We start from the raw sequence: 20,667 nt of genomic DNA on the forward strand, positions 1-20,667 counted from the left end.
TACACTTGTGTGTATAAGGTAGCTGTTGTGGAATTGTTAGGTTATATTACTTGTTCGATATTACTGCATGGTCAGAACTAGAAGCACAAGCATTTCGCTACACTTGCATTAACATCTGCTAACCATGTGTATGTGTCAAATACATTTGATTTGATTTGATTTGATATTAGCCTGTTACGGCTAGGGGGCAGTATTTGCATGGCCAGATAAAAAATGTACCCGATTTAAACTGGTTACTACTGCATGTTTTGTTCAATCAAGTTCATATTTATATCAAAAAACAGCTTTTTACATTAGCATGTGATGTTCAGAACTAGCATACCCACCGCAAACTTCCGGTGAATTTACTAAATTACTGACGATTAACGTTCACAAAATACATAACAATTATTTTAAGAATTATAGATACAGAACTCCTTTATGCAATCGCGGTGTCAGATTTTAAAATAGCTTTTCGGTGATAGCACATTTTGCAATATTCTGAGTAGATAGCCCGGCGATCACAGGCTAGCTATTTTGACACCCCCAAGTGTGGTACTCACCAAACTCAGAATTACTATTAGAAAAATTGGTTACCTTTGCTGTTCTTCGTCAGAATGCACTCCCAGGACTTCTACTTCAATAACAAATGTTGGTTTGGTTCCAAATAATCCATAGTTATATCCAAATAGCGGCGTTTTGTTCGTGCGTTCAAGACACTATCCGAAGGGTAAAGAAGGGTGACGCGCCCGACGCGTTTCGTGACAAAAAATGTTTAAATATTCCATTACTGTACTTCGAAGCATGTCAAACGCTGTTTAAAATCAATTTTTATGCGATTTTTCTCATAAAAAAGCGATAATATTCCGACCGGGAAACCCTGTTTTCGTTCAATGACGAAAAAATAAAAACATGGTGTCGGCTCGTGCACGCGCCTCAATCTCATTGTTCTCAGATCGACCACTATCCAAATGCACTACTGTTTTTCAGCCATGGCCTGCAAAGTCACCATTCATCGTTCTGGCGCCTTCTGAGAGCCTATGGGAGCGTTAGAAAATGTCACGTTATGCCAGAGATCCCCTGTTTTGGTTAGAGATGATCAAGAAGGCCAAGAAATAGTCAGAGAGAGCGCCTCCTGTTTGGAATCTTCTCAGTTTTTGGCCTGCCAAATGAGTTCTGTTATACTCACAGACACCATTCAAACAGTTTTAGAAACTTTAGGGTGTTTTCTATCCAAATCAAACAATTATATTCATATTTTAGTTACTGGGCAGGAGTAGTAACCAGATTAAATCGGGTAAGTTTTTTTATCCGGCCGTGCAAATACTGCCCCCTATCCCAAACAGCTTAATCTAACCACACTGTCCAATTTCAAAAAGGCTTTTCAACGAAAGCAAAACATTAGATTATGTCAGCAGAGTACCCAGCCAGAAATAATCAGACACCCATTTTTCAAGCTAGCATATAATGTCACATAAACCCAAACCAAAGCTAAATGCAGCACTAACCTTTGATGATCTTCATCAGATGACACTCCTAGGACATTATGTTATACAATACATGCATGTTTTGTTCAATCAAGTTCATATTTATATCAAAAACCAGCTTTTTACATTAGCATGTGACTAGCATGTGACTAGCATTCCCACCGAACACTTCCGGTGAATTTACTAAATTACTCACGATAAACGTTCACAAAAAACATAACAATTATTTTAAGAATTATAGATACAGACCTCCTTTATGCAATCGCGGTGTCCGATTTTAAAATAGCTTTTCGGGGAAAGCACATTTTGCAATATTCTGAGTAGATAGCCCGGCCTTCACGGGCTAGCTATTTTGACACCCACCAAGTGTGGTACGCACCAAACTCAGATTTACTATAAGAAAAATTGGATTACCTTTGCTGTTCTTCGTCAGAATGCACTCCCAGGACTTCTACTTCAATAACAAATGTTGGTTTGGTTCTAAATAATCCATAGTTATATCCAAATAGCGGCGTTTTGTTCGTGCGTTCAAGACACTATCCGAATGGTAAAGAAGGGTAACCAGATTAAATCGGGTACGTTTTTTATCCGGCCGTGCAAATACTGCCCCCTATCCCCAACAGGTTAACGAGAGTCTTGTCTTTAAAATGGTGTAAAATAGTCATATGTTTGAGAAATTGAAGTTATAGCATTTTTTAGGTATTTGTATTTCGCGCCACGCGATTCCACTGGCTGTTGACTAGGGTGGGACGCAAACGTCCCACCTTGCCCAGGGAGGTTTGGCTGATCCAATGTGCTCTTATGGGGCAATGTTACAGTTCAAGTGTACCTGGTAAATTCGATGACTCATAGTGTTAAGGTAAAATTCTCATCCTGGAACTGTATGGGATTAAATAAAATCGGCAAAATAAATCGGGTAATAAGTAGATCAAAACAACTTCAGGTGAAGATCATATTTTTGCAAGAATCACATCTATTATCTGGCGATATGATATGCCTCGGTGGCCTGGACAAATCATTGCGGCCTCATTTAGTTTCCATGCAAGAGGAGTTATTATTCTTATCCAAAAGTCCATTCCATATCAGATATTGCAAACAATTTGTGATCCCGCCGGCAGATATGTTATTATACGGGGTACCTTGCTGTCCGAGCAGTTCACGAAGATCACTCTGGTCCCAACGAAGATGACTCTGAATTCTTTAATGATTTGTTTTTAAACCTTTCCACACTTTCAGGTAATTATATTGTTGCAGGAGACTTTAATTGAACTTTGGATCCTGTTAAGATCGCACCTCAGGTTCGAACTACTCCCACATTACGCTTTATGAAGGATTTAAACTTATTCGAGATTTGGAGAGAAATGAAACCAGATGATGTGGAATACTACTGTTACTCTAGCACTCACCAGACCTATTCCCGAATTGACAATTGTTTTATCTCAGCAGCATTACGCTCTACAATTGAAAATTGCTTTTATGATAGCATTGTTATCTCCGACCATGCTCCAGCATCTCTTAGATATACCAATTCTAATTTAATAGGTGACCCACCTAAATGGCGCTTCCAACCTAAATGGCTGCAAGATACAAGTTTTACAGAATACATTGGACAGCAAATTGACCTATACTTTTCAATTTAATACAACACAGACTTCAACTTGTACTAGATGGGAAGCCTTTAAAGCTTTCATAAGGGGACAAATTAGAGATTTCACCAGCTCCAAGTCAAAAAATACTTGTCAAAAAATGAAATTACTTGAAACCAAAATTAAAACTCTGGAGAGAGAAATTTTCCTCACTAATTCCACAGGTGCACAAAAGGAGTTGCGCTTGTTCAGGGCTCAATATAACAGCATTTCTGCGGGTAGAGCTGCAGCAAGCTTATTGAAACTAAACCAATCATATTATTACCAGGGTGAAAAAGCTGGGAAGCTGTTGGCCTGGCGAATCAAACAGCAGCAAACAGAGAGAGCAATAAATTCAATTCAATGTGCAGGGGAGCTGTGACGGTAGACCCTCGGCAGATAATACCTTTAAATCCTTTTATGAAAAATTATTTGCATCAGAGTATCTTCCTGAAACTGATACCCAGGCTAGCTTTTCAGATAGATTGGAGTTTCCCAATATGTCTGATGAGTCTAAGGATATTCTTAATGCTGAGCTGACTGTGTAGGAAATTTCCAATGCAATTGATAGTATGAGGGTGGGGAGGGCATCTGGCCCAGACATCTACAAGAGATTTAAAAACAAACTGTGCACTCTCCTCCTGGATATGTTTTAGGAATCTTCCGAAAATGGTCTTCTGCCCCCTTCTTTGAGAGGAGCTCTGATCAATCTACTCCTAAAACCTGGAAAGCTGCATACTCTGTCAATCACCACATCCTTATCGGCAGACTCAACAGCCTTGGTTTCTCAAATGATTGCCTCGACTGGTTCACCAACTACTTCTCCGATCAAGTTCAGTGTGTCAAATTGGAGGGTCTGTTGTCCGGGCCTCTGGCAGTCTCTATGGGGGTGCCACAGGGTTCAATTCTTGGGCCGACTCTCTTCTCTGTATACCTCAATGATGTCGCTCTTGCTGCTGGTGAGTCTCTGATCCACCTCTATGCAGACGACACCATTCTGTATACTTTTGGCCCCTCTTTGGACACTGTGTTAACAACCCTCCAGACGAGCTTTAATGCCATACAACTCTCCTTCCGTGGCCTCCAACTGCTCTTAAATGCAAATAAAACTAAATGCATGCTCTTCAACCGTTGCCCGCACCTGCCCACCCATCCAGCATCACTACTCTGGACGGTTCTGACTTAGAATATGTGGACAACTACAAATACCTAGGTGTCTGGTTAGATTGCAAACTCTCCTTCCAGACTCACATCAAACATCTCCAATCCAAAATTAAATCTAGTGTTGGCTTCCTATTTCGCAAGAAAGCGTCCTTGACTCATGCTGCCAAACATACCCTCGCAAAACTGACTATCATACCGATCCTCAACTTCGGCGATGTCATTTACAAAATAGCCTCCAACACTCTAATCAACAAATTGGATGCAGTCTATCATAGTGCCATCTGTTTTGTCACCAAAGCCCCATATACTACCCACCACTGCGACCTGTACGCTCTCGTTAGCTGGCCCTCGCTTCATACTCATCGCCAAACCCACTGGCTCCAGGTCATCTACAAGTCCCTGCTAGGTAAAGCCCCGCCTTATCTCAGCTCGCTGGTCACCATAGCAGCACCCACCCATAGCATGCGCTCCAGCAGGTGTATCTCACTGATCACCCCCAAAGCCAGTTCCTCCTTTGGCCGCCTTTCCTTCCAGTTCTCTGCTGCCAATTACTGGAACGAACTACAAAAATCACTGAAACTGGAGACACTTATCTCCCTCACTAGCTTTAAGCACCAGCTGTCAGAGCAGCTCACAGATCACTACACCTGTACATAGCCCATCTGTAAATAGCCCAACCAACTACCTCATCCCCTACTGTATGCATTTATTTATCTTGCTCCTTTGCACCCTAATATTTCTACTTTGCACATTCATCTACTGCACATCTACCATTCCAGTGTTTAATTGCTATATTGTAATTACTTTGCCACCATGGCCTATTTATTGGCTTACCTCCCTTATCTTATCTCATTTGCACACATTGTATATAGACTTGTTTTTCTACTGTATTATTCATTGTATGTTTGTTTACTCCATGTGTAACTCTGTGTTGTTGTATGTGTCGAACTGCTTTGCTTTATCTTGGCCAGGTCGCAGATGTAAATGAGAACGTGTTCTCAACTTGCCTACCTGGTTAAATAAAGGTGAAATACATTTTAAAAAATACAAAATTCCTATCGTGCTATTTCGCTTTTGAATTCTGACAGTAAGGTTGTTTGTAAAGCACTTGCGAGGAGGTTGGAGGGTTTTCTCCCGGATGTGGTGGGTAGAGACCAAAATGGCTTTATTCAAGGTCGTGAAGGATTTCATAATGTTAGGAGAGTGCTAAATGTTCTACATACTAAAATTGGGTTGTCAGACACAGCGATCCTGTCATTGGAGGCAGAGAAGGCCTTCGACAGGGTTGAGTGGCCCTACCTCTTTGAAGTGTTAACTCGTTTTGGTTGTGGTGAGAGCTTTTGTAAATGGATAAAGATACTACACTGCTCAAAAAATAAAGGGAACACTAAAATAACACATCCTAGATCTGAATGAATGAAATAATCTTATAAAATACTTTTTTCTTTACATAGTTGAATGTGCTGACAACAAAATCACACAAAAATAATCAATGGAAATCCAATTTATCAACCCATGGATGTCTGGATTTGGAGTCACACTCCAAATTAAAGTGGAAAACCACACTACAGGCTGATCCAACTTTGATGTAATGTCCTTAAAACAAGTCAAAATGAGGCTCAGTAGAGTGTGTGGTCTCCACGTGCCTGTATGACCTCCCTACAATGCCTGGGCATGCTCCTGATGAGGTGGTGGATGGTCTCCAAGGCGATCTCCTCCCAGACCTGGACTAAAGCATCCGCCAAATCCTGGACAGTCTGTGGTGCAACGTGGCGTTGGTGGATGGAGCGAGACATGATGTCCCAGATGTGCTCAATTGGATTCAGGTCTGGGGAACGGGCGGGCCAGTCCATAGCATCAATGCCTTCCTCTTGCAGGAACTGCTGACACACTCCAGCCACATGAGGTCTAGCATTGTCTTGCATTAGGAGGAACCCAGGGCCAACCGCACCAGCATATGGTCTCACAAGGGGTCTGAGGATCTCATCTTGGTACCTACTGGCAGTCAGGCTACCTCTGGCGAAATGCCACCCCACACCATGACTGACACACCACCAAACCGGTCATGCTGGAGGATGTTGCAGGCAGCAGAACGTTCTCCACGGCGTCTCCAGACTCTGTCACGTCTGTCACATGTGCTCATTGTGAACCTGCTTTCATCTGTGAAGAGCACAGGGCGCCAGTGGCGAATTTTCCAATCTTGGTGTTCTCTGGCAAATGCCAAACGTCCTGCACGGTGTTGGGCTGTAAGCCCAACCCCCACCTGTGGACGTCGGGCACTTATACCACCCACATGGAGTCTGTTTCTGACCGTTTGAGCAGACACATGCACATTTGTGGCCTGCTGGAGGTCATTTTGCAGGGCTCTGGCAGTGCTCCTCCTGCTCCTCCTTGCACAAAGGTGGAGGTAGCGGTCCTGCTGCTGGGTTGTTGCCCTCCTACGGCCTCCTCCACGTCTCCTGATGTACTGGCCTGTCTCCTGGTAGCGCCTCCATGCTCTGGACACTACGCTGACAGACACAGCAAACCTTCTTGCCACAGCTCGCATTGATGTGCCATCCTGGATGAGCTGCACTACCTGAGCCACTTGTGTGGGTTGTAGACTCCATCTCATGCTACCACTAGAGTGAAAGCACCGCCAGCATTCACAAGTGACCTAAACATCAGCCAGGAAGCATAGGAACTGAGAAGTGGTCTGTGGTCCCCACCTGCAGAACCACTCCTTTATTGGGGGTGTCTTGCTAATTGCCTATAATTTCCACCTGTTGTCTATTCCATTTGCACAACAGCATGCAAAATGTATTGTCAATCAGTGTTGCTTCCTAAGTGGACTGTTTGATTTCACAGAAGTGTGATTGACTTGGAGTTACATTGTGTTGTTTAAGTGTTCCCTTTATTTTTTTGAGCAGTGTATATATAAATCCCACTGCAGAGATCCTTACTACTAATACGGTATCTAAACCTTTTGACATCGGCAGGGGTTCTAGGCAGGGCTGCCCTCTTTCTCCTCTCCTGTTTACCCTAGCCATTGAGCCTCTAGCCATACCTGTTAGGTCCAACCCCAATATTTCAGGTATCAGAATAGATCAGATGGATCATCGAATTGCCCTTTATGCAGACGATGTAATTTTGTTTCTTACAGACTTGTGCAATTACATATCCGCACTTCTGGGACTAATCAAAGAGTTTGGGGTGTTCTCGGGATACAAAATAAATAATGCAAAATCCTCAATTATGATGCTAAAGGAGGAGGAAAGTCTTGGACCTACACCTTTGGCTTCTTTTGTTAATGCAACGGAATGCTTTACATATCTCTACATTTGTATTGTGCCAAAGGTTGACCCCATATTCTCAACTAACTATGAATGTCCTCCCAAAACGGTTGTATCTATTTCAGAAAATTCCCTTGCCGCCGCCACCATCCCTCTTTACAAGGATTAAAAAGATGTTTACTATATTTATCTGGAATAACAGACGTCCCAGAGTTTGCTTGTCGTTATTGTACCTACCGTATGACAGAGGGGGGCTCCATTTGCCTAATATCCAGTGGTACTACTGGGCAGCTCAGCTTCGCAATGCTATGTATTATTTTACCTCTGAGTCTCTCCCTTCATGGATGGAGATTGAAATGTCTTCAGTTGTACCCAAATTGCCCCTTTACCTCTACATTTACTCAGCTGATATCAAGACACTAAAAAAGCAAACAAATAATCCCTTTGTTTTTAATACGATCAACATTTGGTATGAGGTACAGCAGTTCCTTGGTGAAACAAATTCTTTGTCACGTTTTAGTCCTATCTGGGGAAACCACAGTTTCCCTCCTGGGAGAGCTGATCCAGGTTTCCAACTAAGGGCCAACAAGTGTTTAAGGAAAGTTTGAGACCTGTATAAAGAAGGTATTTTTATGTCACTTGAAGTACTCATAGCAAAATATGACATTCCTAGATTTTTTTTTTTTACATATTTACAGTGAAGGAGCTTCCTCACGGCTGCCCAAAACCAAAACCTAACATAACCCCTTCTGTCCACTTTAGAAAATACGATCTCAACCCATTGTAATGGTAAGGGTAGAATTTCAGCTCTACACAATATGCTAGAGTCTGGCTCAACCAAATCCTCTGCGCACAAACTGAACACTTGGAAGGAAGATATTCGGAAGGACATAGACTTGGACGAATGGAGTAGTATATGTACTAAGGCTCAGACACAAACTGTGAGTACTCGGCTAAAACTATTGCAGTACAATTGGTTGACGTGAACATATGTAACCCCTGCTAAGTTAAATACGTTTAATAGTACAATTCCAGATATATGCTACAAGTTAGAGGTCGACCGATTATGATTTTTCGACGCCGATACCGATTATTGGAGGACCCAAACAAAAAGTCGCTACCGATTAATCGGCCGATTTTTTTCAATGTATTTGTAATAATGACAATTACAACAATACTGAATGAACACTTATTTTAACTTAATATAATACATCAATAAAATCAATTTAGCCTCAAATAAATAATGAAACATGTTCAATTTGGTTTAAATAATGCAAAAACAAAGTGTTGGAGAAGAAAGTAAAAGTATATGTGCCATGAAAGAAAGCTAACGTTTAAGTTCCTTGCTCAGAACATGAGAACATATGAAAGCTGGTGGTTCCTTTTAACATGAGTCTGCATATACCTTGCCTAACAATGGAACAGATAACATATACGGTTAAAGGTAAACAAGACACTTTTGAAGAGGTTTGGGGACCATTTTTGGATTTGGTTGAGCAGAGCGATGTGTGTGACATATTGGCTAATGAAGGGAACTCTGGGTAGTGTACTATTCCTTCGAAGAGTTCAGTTTGTGCACAGAGGATTCGGTTGAGCCAGACTCTAGCATATTGTATAGAGCTGAAATTCTACCCTTACCATTACAATTGGTTGAGATCGTATTTTTGTAAAATGGACAGAAAGGGTTCTGTTAGGTTTTGGTTTTGTGCATGTGGGGTTGTGGTGAGAGATATCCGATTGGCTTGTGGCGCTGTGTTTCATCAAAAATTTGTCCCAATTATGTTCTATCCTATTGGATCAGACCACTGTAAAATGTAATTTTGGTGGTTTTATGCTTCTGTAACACTTTTGTTTTATCTTAGTTGTTTCATCATTTATTTTTTTTATTTTTTTGTTTCTGTTAACTTTTGATGTGGTTTTTGCTATATTTTTTTTTCATGTAATATTTCAGCTTATATATGTGTTGTCAAAGAAAAATCTATAAACGTATTGTTAAATAAAATAAAAATAACAAAAAATATCCCACCTCTGCAAAAATGGGACACATATTGCGAGAATAAACCTTTTTTTCTGCTAGTCAAAGGAGATACGGAAGATCGGTAGTGTTTTGAAAGGAACATTTATCTACAGCATTTATTCACAAATGAGTAGGTTGAATGACCACCTAAGTTTATCTCATTGTATGCAGTACCAGCTACAGTATGTGCCGCATAGTACGCTACGTATTTCTTTTTTTTTAAATATATATGTCCTTTCTTACTTACCCGCAATTTGTCAACACTTGTATTTTACATTATGTTTAGTCATCAAAGGGCATACAGTATAATTCATAATGTAATTAATCAACCATTGCATACAGTAATGTTGTAATGTGCATGTGTTGTCCTTAGTGAGTGGATTTCATTTACACTGCTTTCACTGTTTGTTTTTTACTTCAAGTCTTCTAAAAACTATTGAAGAATAAAGAACATAAATAGTGCAACTTTTGCAATAATGGAATCATGTTCTGTTGTTGAATGCTTGTCATATTTGCCTCAAAATGTCTTATTTTAATTATTTCTATAATTACTTTCCCCTTAGATTAAGATTCTCGTAATCAAGGGAGAGCATTCCATTCACAAGCAATTGGATGAGAGTCGTATTTGCCCTTGGCAACTGAAGATGATGTTACTATGGAAACGACTTCTGCTACTGTCAATCATTGGTTGCCTTGCCGGTAAGATGTTCTACTACACATTTTATTCATGAAGAGGTATTTACAGTTATCATTCTACAAGTTCCTAATCCTGTATGATTTTCCATCAGTGGGATGATTCATGTTTATATTAACGTTGTTACTTGCAAAATGTAAGTAGGCCTTATTGCTCTTTTTGTTACAAATGAGAAACTGGTATACCTTTTTGGCAAGTTTACTGCAATACCGCTCAATGGAGCACTGATAGTTTGAAGTTGACAGTATGACACTGATGTGTGTGCCCTATGTTGTCTATTTGGTCTCATATGGAAATGTAAGAGATCTCATCCTTATGGTGTTGCCTACATCATCTTAAAGTGCTATATGCATTCCCCCGGATTCGGCTTGACAGCGCGCTATGAACTAAAATGAACCATTCTATGCACTGACTACACAATTCTACAGATTCTGTATTGCATTACTTTAGATGGCAGGCAGATTCAAAGCCTAGTATTTGCAACCAACCATATTATATTTTATACAGACAAGGTTAAATTGATTAAAATTCAGTTTTTCATTTACGCTACTTCCCCTGTTGCTCTTCAGCCATCCCTTGGGCAGCCTACTGCATTTGCACCTCCAGGGACATCTGAGATTCCATTCCTTTTTTTTTCATTGTTTTAGTGTGTGCAAATGACATTGCAAATCCCAATGTAAGTCATTTTAATTGTTTTGACATAGCTTATAGGTAATTCACACCTATTTCTCAAAGGAAGGCGGTGTAGACTAAATCAGCATAGCTAATATACCCATCAAACTTAGCATGTGACTTTAATATCTATGGAACTCAGTAAAATGGTTCCCGGGGAAGGCAGCACTGCAGGCACTAGGGTTGTATGTGAAAAAGTCAAGAGGATATTGAGATAAATCAACCTCACTAGGTATTACATGTCTAAATGATGTTGAAATCGTTCCTTACATTTTAAGAAGTAAGGGCCGCTGCACACTGGGAATCCAATGTTCTTCAATAAGTATACTGTCTTATAGGAGAGATTGATGCAGCAGGGTTTGGAGACATCGCCCTCGGATGGCCAAAAAGTTGAAAGTGTTGAGTTATTGATTGGCCACTTTTGATGGACTGCACTCTTCCGATTGATGCAGCATTCCATCAACTAATCGAATGTGTAGGCTTTAAGGGTCTCAACAATCAACACAAGTATCCGAAACATAAGGTCTTAGGCTACCAATAAAAACGTCCAAAATATTTTGAGGTTTGCACAGTGATGTAACACTAACAAAGCGGGAGAGATTTGTTGGTTATCATAAATTGTCTTGCTTCCAAATGGATTCACACAGGTTCAAGCATGTGACTGACCTTTCAATGGCACATGAAGTCTCCATGGTTTTTGCACTGCTCAGATGCTTTTTGTAGTGCCAACATTGAATTAATTCTGCCAACAAGATGGTTTTTCATGGATAAACTATCAGAATTATCGGGGTTAGTAGCATACTATTTCATAAAATAATGGTTTCCTTATCTCTCGTCAAATTCAAATATTCTAATGGCCCCGTCGCTCTTGTACAGTGTATTACCATCTTGTAATCAAAGACATGGTTTTCAAATGTGTCATCAATTTTTGTCACCTCTGTTGGCGAGTGCTGGCGTGTCAGGATTCGCGAGTTTTCACCCTCTACCCGTTTGTTCAGACTAATTTGTTATCCTTAGATGTTAGATGACTGAAATGTCACACATTGACGAAAGCCAATTGTTTAACGCCTGAGTATCACTGCCTGTGTTTCTTATGTTCTCCAGCTCATGCACAAGATGTCCTGTTTCAAGGGCCAAGATGGAGGACAGAGCCCAGTGACCTCATTCTCCCCAACAACTCCCCTGACCAGGAAGCCACCATTACATGTGAGGCAGAGGGGAAACCCTCCCCACAGTACAGGTAATGGATTCCATCTATTTACAATATAATTCCACAAGTCAGTGTGGAACTGACATTTAGCAGCCATTTAACACGAAGGTTTAACCAAATCTTCAGTGTCTCTCTCTCAAGTCATTCAAACAGGATACTGATAGCATTAATTGGTATTGATTTGGAGGAGAGAGAAAAACATTGGGCTGGCCATGTTTGCAGTAGAGATACTATAACATCCAAGCCAGACAGTTAACCAGACAGAGAAAATCATTCATAGGGCATGTTCATTCCAAAACCCACAGAAACTGTAAAATAACGTACACGTTCATCTATGATTTAGAAGGGAAGTCAGCCAACCATTAGCTAATAAATACTTCAGATATGTGAGTGTAGTTATCTTTATTACAGATTTGATTTAGGTTGCTCTTGGATTGAAGCTAATGTGTGCTGCACTGAAATCATTAGTAATGTAGGGAGATTTCAATGACTAGATTCTCTGATATCCCTCCGGTTATTCCCCGGTGGTGAGTGTGCCTGAAAATGGCAGCCCGCACTGGTTTTGTGGTAGATTGTGTTTCGTAGCTTGGTCAGCATCATGTAAATGCACAGCAAGCAGTTGAGAGAGGCAATAACCTTGTGAGTGACATTCCCTTCTTGAATGCTTACATTTCCTCTAATGCGTCTGTGCTGAAAACATGGTCTTAGAGCAGCAGCAGTGGGTATCATTATACTTGTTGTGCAAGCTGAGCGATCAAAGGATGAGCTGAACCATTACAACTTGAACTGATTGAAAAATAAGTTTAGTGTATGTGTTCCCACCATCAAACTAAACAATTGTGACTTTTAGTACTGCTCTGACTATTCAGGCTTGAGTGTTTCTGCACAGGTACAAGCATATATTGTGGTTATGAATATGTTGTTAAAATATGGCATAGTCAACTGTGACACATAAAGTGGAATAGCTCTTGCATGCTGTGAGTAAAAGCCTCTTTAGATGTTTAAGTGCAGCTCAAAAGTTTCCTGCATTAGTAAAGTAACAGCGATATGTTATCACTGGTTTAATATTGGATGGATAAAACATTAGTCATCATAAGCAATAAAACATATTATGATTGTTTTTATGCAGGCTAATAACTTACTCCACTTAAGTGTGTCTAAATGAGCTATTTCACACGATTAATGTCAATTCTAAAATCCAATCCAAGACAAATGAAAGACAGTCCACGCTTCCGTTGTGAACATAGACAGAACACAAGTCAATCAATTGAAAAGCAGGACTTCATTTTACGTAAGCTATTTGTAATAAAACAAAATTACTACAGAGCACAGGCCTCAGAGTAGAAGTGAGTCACTTTATTAATGAAGCAAACCCCCAAGCCTGCATCGTTTAGTCCTTGGACTCACTGCAAGAGAAGGGATCGTTTGTGGCTTTATTTGGTTTGCACCAGAGTGTATGTTTGACACTGACTGTTCTTGACTTGTGTCCCCTCTGGCAAGGAGAGGAATTTTGTCTTGATGATTAAAAGCGAAACAATAATGTTTAGCAATAGGCCTACGTTTCATAACACAAAATACTCAAGACCTCAAATACCCCCAATGAACTGCCCTAGCTGTCCCTCAGAGCTGCAAATGGACAAGCTTTGACCTCCCACGATTCTGCAGGAACGCATCAACTGGATATTTTGTCTTGTTTTTCACATTTTCCAATTCATTTTTTACCATTAAAGCGGTGCTCTTTAGTACGGTCTTTATTTTGTATATTTCATTACCAGTCCCACCCCGCCCCACCCCAAAACGTCACACGACACCACTCCACCCCACTACACACGTCACTCAACCCCACCCCACTACAAACGTCACTCTACACGTCACACCACCCCACACATCACTCTACTCCACACCACCCCACCCCACCCCACACCATACCACACGCCACACCACTCCACACGTCACTCTACACTCCACCCCACTCCACACGTCACTCTACACGTCACAACACCCCACACGTCAATCCACCGCACACCACACCACCCCACACGTCACTCCACCCCACACCATACGTCACACCACTCCACTCCACCCCACATGTAACTCCACCCCACCCCACATGTCACTCCACTCCACACCACCACACGTGTAGAAAGAACGGCCAAAGAGGGTGGTGTTGCAATCTACTGCAGAGATAGCCTGCAGAGTTCTGTCCTACTATCCAGGTCTGTACCCAAACAATTTGAACTTCTACTTTTCAAAATCCATCTCTCTAAAAACAAGTCTCTCACCGTTGCCGCCTGCTATAGACCACCCTCTGCCCCCAGCTGTACTCTGGACACCATATGTGAACTGATTGCCCCCCATCTATCTTCAGAGCTCGTGCTGCTAGGTGACCTAAACTGGGACATGCTTAACACCCCAGCCATCCTACAATCTAAGCTTGATGCCCTCAATCTCACACAAATTATCAATGAACCTACCAGGTACCACCCCAAAGCCGTAAACACGGGCACCCTCATAGATATCATCCTAACCAACTTGCCCTCTAAATACACCTCTGCTGTTTTCAACCAAGATCTCAGCGATCACTGCCTCATTGCTTGCATCCGTAATGGGTCAGCGGTCAAACGACCTCCACTCATCACTGTCAAACGCTCCCTGAAACAATTCTGCGAGTAAGCCTTCCTAATCGACCTGGCCCGGGTATCCTGGAAGGATATTGACCTCATCCCGTCAGTAGAGGATGCCTGGTTATTTTTTTTAAATGCCTTCCTCACCATCTTAAATAAGCATGCCCCATTCAAGAAATTTAGAACCAGGAACAGGTATAGCCCTTGGTTCTCTCCAGACCTGACTGCCCTTAACCAACACAAAAACATCCTGTGGCATTCTGCATTAGCATCGAACAGCCCCCATGATATGCAACTTTTCAGGGAAGTTAGAAACCAATATACACAGGCAATTAGAAAAGCCAAGGCTAGCTTTTTCAAGCAGAAATTAGCTTCCTGCAACACAAACTCAAAAAGGTTCTGGGACACTGTAAAGTCCATGGAGAATAAGAACACCTCCTCCCAGCTGCCCACTGCACTGAGGTTAGGAAACTCTGTCATAAATCCACTATAATTGAGAATTTCAATAAGCATTTTTCTATGGCTGGCCATGCTTTCCACATGGCTACCCCTACCACGGTCAACAGCACTGCACCCCCCACAGCTACTCGCCCAAGCCTACCTCATTTCTCCTTCTCCCAAATCCAGTCACCTGATGTTCTGAAAGAGCTGCAAAATCTGGACCCCTACAAATCAGCCGGGCTAGACAATCTGGACCCTTTCTTTCTAAAATTATCTGCCGAAATTGTTGCAACCCCTATTACTAGCCTGTTCAACCTCTCTTTCATGTCGTCTGAGATTCCCAAAGATTGGAAAGCAGCTGCGGTCATCCCCCTCTTCAAAGGGGGGACACTCTTGACCCAAACTGCTACAGACCTATATCTATCCTACCCTGCCTTTCTAAGGTCTTCGAAAGCCACGTCAACAAACAGATTACCGACCATTTTGAATCCCACCGCACCTTCTCCGCTATGCAATCTGGTTTCAGAGCTGGTCATGGGTGCACCTCAGCCACGCTCAAGGTCCTAAACGATATCGTAACCGCCATCGATAAGAAACAATACTGTGCTGCCGTATTCATTGACCTGGCCAAGGCTTTCGACTCTGTCAATCACCACATCCTCATCGGCAGACTCGAAAGCCTTGGTTTCTCAAATGATTGCCTCGCCTGGTTCACCAACTACTTCTCTGATAGAGTTCAATGTGTCAAATCAGAGGGCCTGTTGTCCAGGCCTCTGGCAGTCTCTATGGGGGTGCCACAGGGTTCAATTCTTGGGCCAACTCTTTTCTCTATATACATCAATGATGTTGCTCTTGCTACTGGTGAGTCTCTGATCCATCTCTACGCAGACGACACCATTCTGTATACTTCTGGCCCTTCTTTGGACACTGTGTTAACAACCCTCCAGACGAGCTTCAATGCCATACAACTCTCCTTCCGTGGACTCCAACTGCTCTTAAATACAAGTAAACCTAAATGCATACTCTTCAACCGATCGCTGCCTGCACCTGCCTGCCCAGTTCTGACTTAGAATATGTGGACAACTACAAATACCTAGGTGTCTGGTTAGACTGTAAACTCTCCTTCCAGACTCACATCAAACATCTCCAATCCAAAGTTACATCTAGAATTGGCTTCCTATTTCGCAACAAAGCATCCTTCACTCATGCTGCCAAACATACCCTTGTAAAACTGACCATCCTACTGATCCTCGACTTCGGCGATGTCATTTACAAAATAGCCTCCAATACCCTACTCAATAAACTGGATGCAGTATATCACAATGCCATCCGTTTTGTCACCAAAGCCCCATATACTACCCACCACTACGACCTGTACGCTCTCGTTGGCTGGCCCTCGCTTCATACTCGTCGCCAAACCCACTGGCTCCAGGTCATCTACAAGACCCTGCTAGGTAAAGTCCCCCCTTATCTCCGCTCACTGGTCCCCATAGTAGCACCCACCCATAGCATGCGCTCCAGCAGGTGTATCTCACTGATACACCCGCCTTTCCTTCCAGTTCTCTGCTACCAATTACTGGAACGAACTACAAAAATCACTGAAACTGGAGACACTTATCTCCCTCACTAGCTTTAAGCACCAGCTGTCAGAGCAGCTCACAGATCACTGCACCTGTACATAGCCCATCTATAATGTAGCCCAACCAACTACCTCTTCCCCTACTGTATTTATTTATTTTGCTCCTTTGCACCCCATCATTTATATTTGTACTTTGCACTTTCTTCCACTACAAATCTACTATTCTAGTGTTTTACATGCTATATTGTATTTACTTTGCCACCATGGCCTTTTTTGCCTTTACCCCCCTTATCTCACCTCATTTGCTCACATTGTATACAGCCTTATTTTTCTACTTTTCTCTGTGTTGTTGTATGTGTCAAACTGCTTTGCTTTATCTTGGCCAGGTCGCAATTGTAAATGAGAACTTGTTCTCAACTTGCCTGCCTGGTTAAATAAAGGTGAAATAAAAAAAATAAAACATGTCACTCCACTCCACTCACCCAACATGTTATTCAACTCCACCCCACATGTCACTCAACCCCACGTCAGTCTACTCCACCCCACGTCACTCCACTCCACCACACGTCACTCCACCCCACCCCACATGTCACTCCACACCACCCCACATGTCACTCCACCCCACCCGACACGTCACTCCACCCTACTCCACATGTCACTCCACTCCACCCCATGTCACACCGCTCCACTCCACCACACCCCACGTCACTCCACTTCACCTCACCCCACATGTCACTCCACTCCACCTCACCCCACATGTCACTCCATTCCACCCCACATGTCACTCCACCCCACCCCACTTTCACTCCATCCCACCCCACACGTCACTCCACCCCACACCACCCTACGTCACACAACTCCACTCCACCCCACATGTAACTCCACCCCACCCTACATGTCACTCCACCCCATCCCACGTCACATCTTACTCCACTCCACTCCACGCCACATGTAACTCCACTCCACTCCACCGTACATGTCACACCACTCCACTCCACCCCACATGTAACTCCACTCCACTCCACCGTACATGTCACACCACTCCACACCACCCCACATGTCACCCCACATGTCACTCCACATGTCACCCCACATGTCACTCCATTCCACACCACCCCACATGTCACTCCATTAAACAAAACACCACATGTCACTCCACCCCACACGTCAGTCCAACCCACACCACTCCACATGTCACTCCCCCCCATTTCCACGTCACACAACTCCACATGTCACTTCACCCCATCCAACTTGTCACTCCACCCCACCCGTCACTCCACTCACCCCACTCCACATGTCACTACACTCAATCCCACTCCACACCATCCCACATGTCACTACACTCCACCCCACCCCATATGCCACTACACCACACAACTCAACTCCACCCCAAATGTCACTCCACCCCAGCCCACATGTCACTACACTCCACCCCACGTCAGACCACCGCACTCATGTCACTCCACTCCACCTCACATTTCACTCCACCCGACCCCACATGTCACTCCACCCCACACCATGTAACTCCAACCCACCCCTCATGACACACCACTCCCAGTAGTTCATTCCACTCCAACCCACATGTCACTCCACCCCACATGTCACTCCACTCCACTCCCCCCACATGTCACTCCACTCCACTCCACCCCACATGTCACTCCACTCCACTCCCCCCCACATGTCACTCCACCCGACCCCGCATGTCAATTGACCCCACACCACCCCACATGTCACTCCACCCAACACGTCACTTCACACTATGCCACATGTCACTGCATACCAAACAACCCCACATTTCACTCCACCCCACATCACTCCACACCACCCCACATGTCATTCCACTCCTTTCCACACCACCCGACATGTCACTCCACCCCACCCCACATGTCACTCCACCCCATCCCACCCCACGTCACACCACTCCACCCCACATGTCACTCCACCCCACCCCACACGTCACTCCACTCCACCCCACATTTCATTCCACTCCAACCCACATGTCACTCCACCCCACATGTCACTCCAATCCACTCCACCCCACATGTCACTCCACCCCACCCCGCATGTCAATCGACCCCACACCACGCCACATGTCACTGCATCCCAAACAACTCCACATTTCACTCCACCCCACATCACTCCACTCGACCCCTCATGTCACACCACGTCACTCCACCCCACATGTCACTCCACACAACCCCAAATGTTACTCCACCCCACCTCACATGTTACTCCACTCCACTCCACCCCACATGTCACTCCACTCCACACCACCCCACATGTGACTCCACTTTACACCACCCCACATGTCACTCCACACCACCCCACATGTGACTCCACTTTACACCACCCCACATGTCACTCCACTCCACCCCACATGTTACTCCACTCCACATTTCACTTCACTCCACCCTCATGTTACTCCACTCCACTAAACCCAACATGTCACTCCAATCCACACCACCTCACATGTCACTCCACTCCACACCACCCCACATGTGACTCCACTCCACACCAACCCACATGTCACTCCAATCCACACCACCTCACATGTCACTCCACTCCACACCACCCCACATGTGACTCCACTTTACACCACCCCACATGTCACTCCACTCCACCCCACATGTTACTCCACTCCACATTTCACTTCACTCCACCCTCATGTTACTCCACTCCACTAAACCCAACATGTCACTCCAATCCACACCACCTCACATGTCACTCCACTCCACACCACCCCACATGTGACTCCACTCCACACCAACCCACATGTCACTCCACTCCACTCCAACCCACATGTCACTTCACCCCACCCAACACGTCACTCCACTCCAACCCACATCACTCCACTCCACCACTCATGTTTACATTACATTTACGTCATTTAGCAGACGCTCTTATCCAGAGTGACTTACAAATTGGTGCATTCACCTTATGATATCCAGTGGAACAACCACTTTACAATAGTATATATTTTTTTTGAGGGGGGGTTACTTTATCCTATCCCAGGTATTCCTTAAAGAGGTGGGGTTTCAGGTGTCTCCGGAAGGTGGTGATTGACTCCGCTGTCCTGGCGTCGTGAGGGAGCTTGTTCCACCATTGGGGTGCCAGAGCAGCGAACAGTTTTGACTGAGCTGAGCGGGAACTGTGCTTCTGCAGAGGTAGGGGGGCCAGCAGGCCAGAGGTGGATGAACGCAGTGCCCTTGTTTGGGTGTAGGGACTGATCAGAGCCTGAAGGTACGGAGGTGCCGTTCCCCTCACAGCTCCGTAGGCAAGCACCATGGTCTTGTAGCAGATGTGAGCTTCAACTGGAAGCCATTGGAGTGTGCGGAGGAGCGGGGTGGCATGAGAGAACTTGGGAAGGTTGAACACCAGACGGGCTGCGGTGTTCTGGATGAGTTGTAGGGGTTTAATGGCACAGGCAGGGAGCCCAGCCAACAGCGAGTTGCAGTAATCCAGACGGGAGATGACAAGTGCCTGGATTAGGACCTGCGCCGCTTCCTGTGTAAGGCAGGATCGTACTCTGCGAATGTTGTAGAGCATGAACCTACAGTATCGGGTCACCGCCTTGATGTTAGCGGAGAACAACAGGGTGTTGTCCAGGGTCACGCCAAGGCTCTTAGCACTCTGGGAGGAGGACACAATGGAGTTGTCAACCGTGATGGCGAGATCATGGAACGGGCAGTCCTTCCCCGGGAGGAAGAGCAGCTCCGTCTTGCCGAGGTTCAGCTTGAGGTGGTGATCCGTCATCCACACTGATATGTCTGCCAGACATGCAGAGATGCGATTCGCCACCTGGTTATCAGAAGGGGGAAAGGAGAAGATGAATTGTGTGTCGTCTGCGTAGCAATGATAGGAGAGACCATGTGAGGATATGACAGAGCCAAGTGACTTGGTGTA

At 44.1% G+C, this 20,667-nt stretch overlaps 1 protein-coding gene across 2 annotated transcripts in view; it reads left to right on the plus strand.

Annotated features, from left to right (window-relative positions):
* The window catches only part of LOC115207541 (contactin-3-like), an 84,335-nt gene that overhangs the window by 12,595 nt on the left and 51,073 nt on the right, over positions 1-20,667 (plus strand). Inside the window, exons 2-3 of one of the 2 annotated variants that reach the window (XM_029774703.1) lie at positions 10,108-10,243; positions 12,015-12,150. In XM_029774703.1, coding sequence (XP_029630563.1) covers positions 10,189-10,243; positions 12,015-12,150 — 191 coding nt within the window. In that variant the 5' untranslated portion in view covers positions 10,108-10,188. Of the gene's footprint in view, positions 1-9,884; positions 10,244-12,014; positions 12,151-20,667 lie in introns of those variants that run through there. The other variant, XM_029774704.1, reaches the window with a different exon arrangement.

Source organism: Salmo trutta, chromosome 14 (assembly GCF_901001165.1).
Source record: "Salmo trutta chromosome 14, fSalTru1.1, whole genome shotgun sequence".
NCBI classification, from domain to species: Eukaryota; Metazoa; Chordata; class Actinopteri; order Salmoniformes; family Salmonidae; genus Salmo; species Salmo trutta.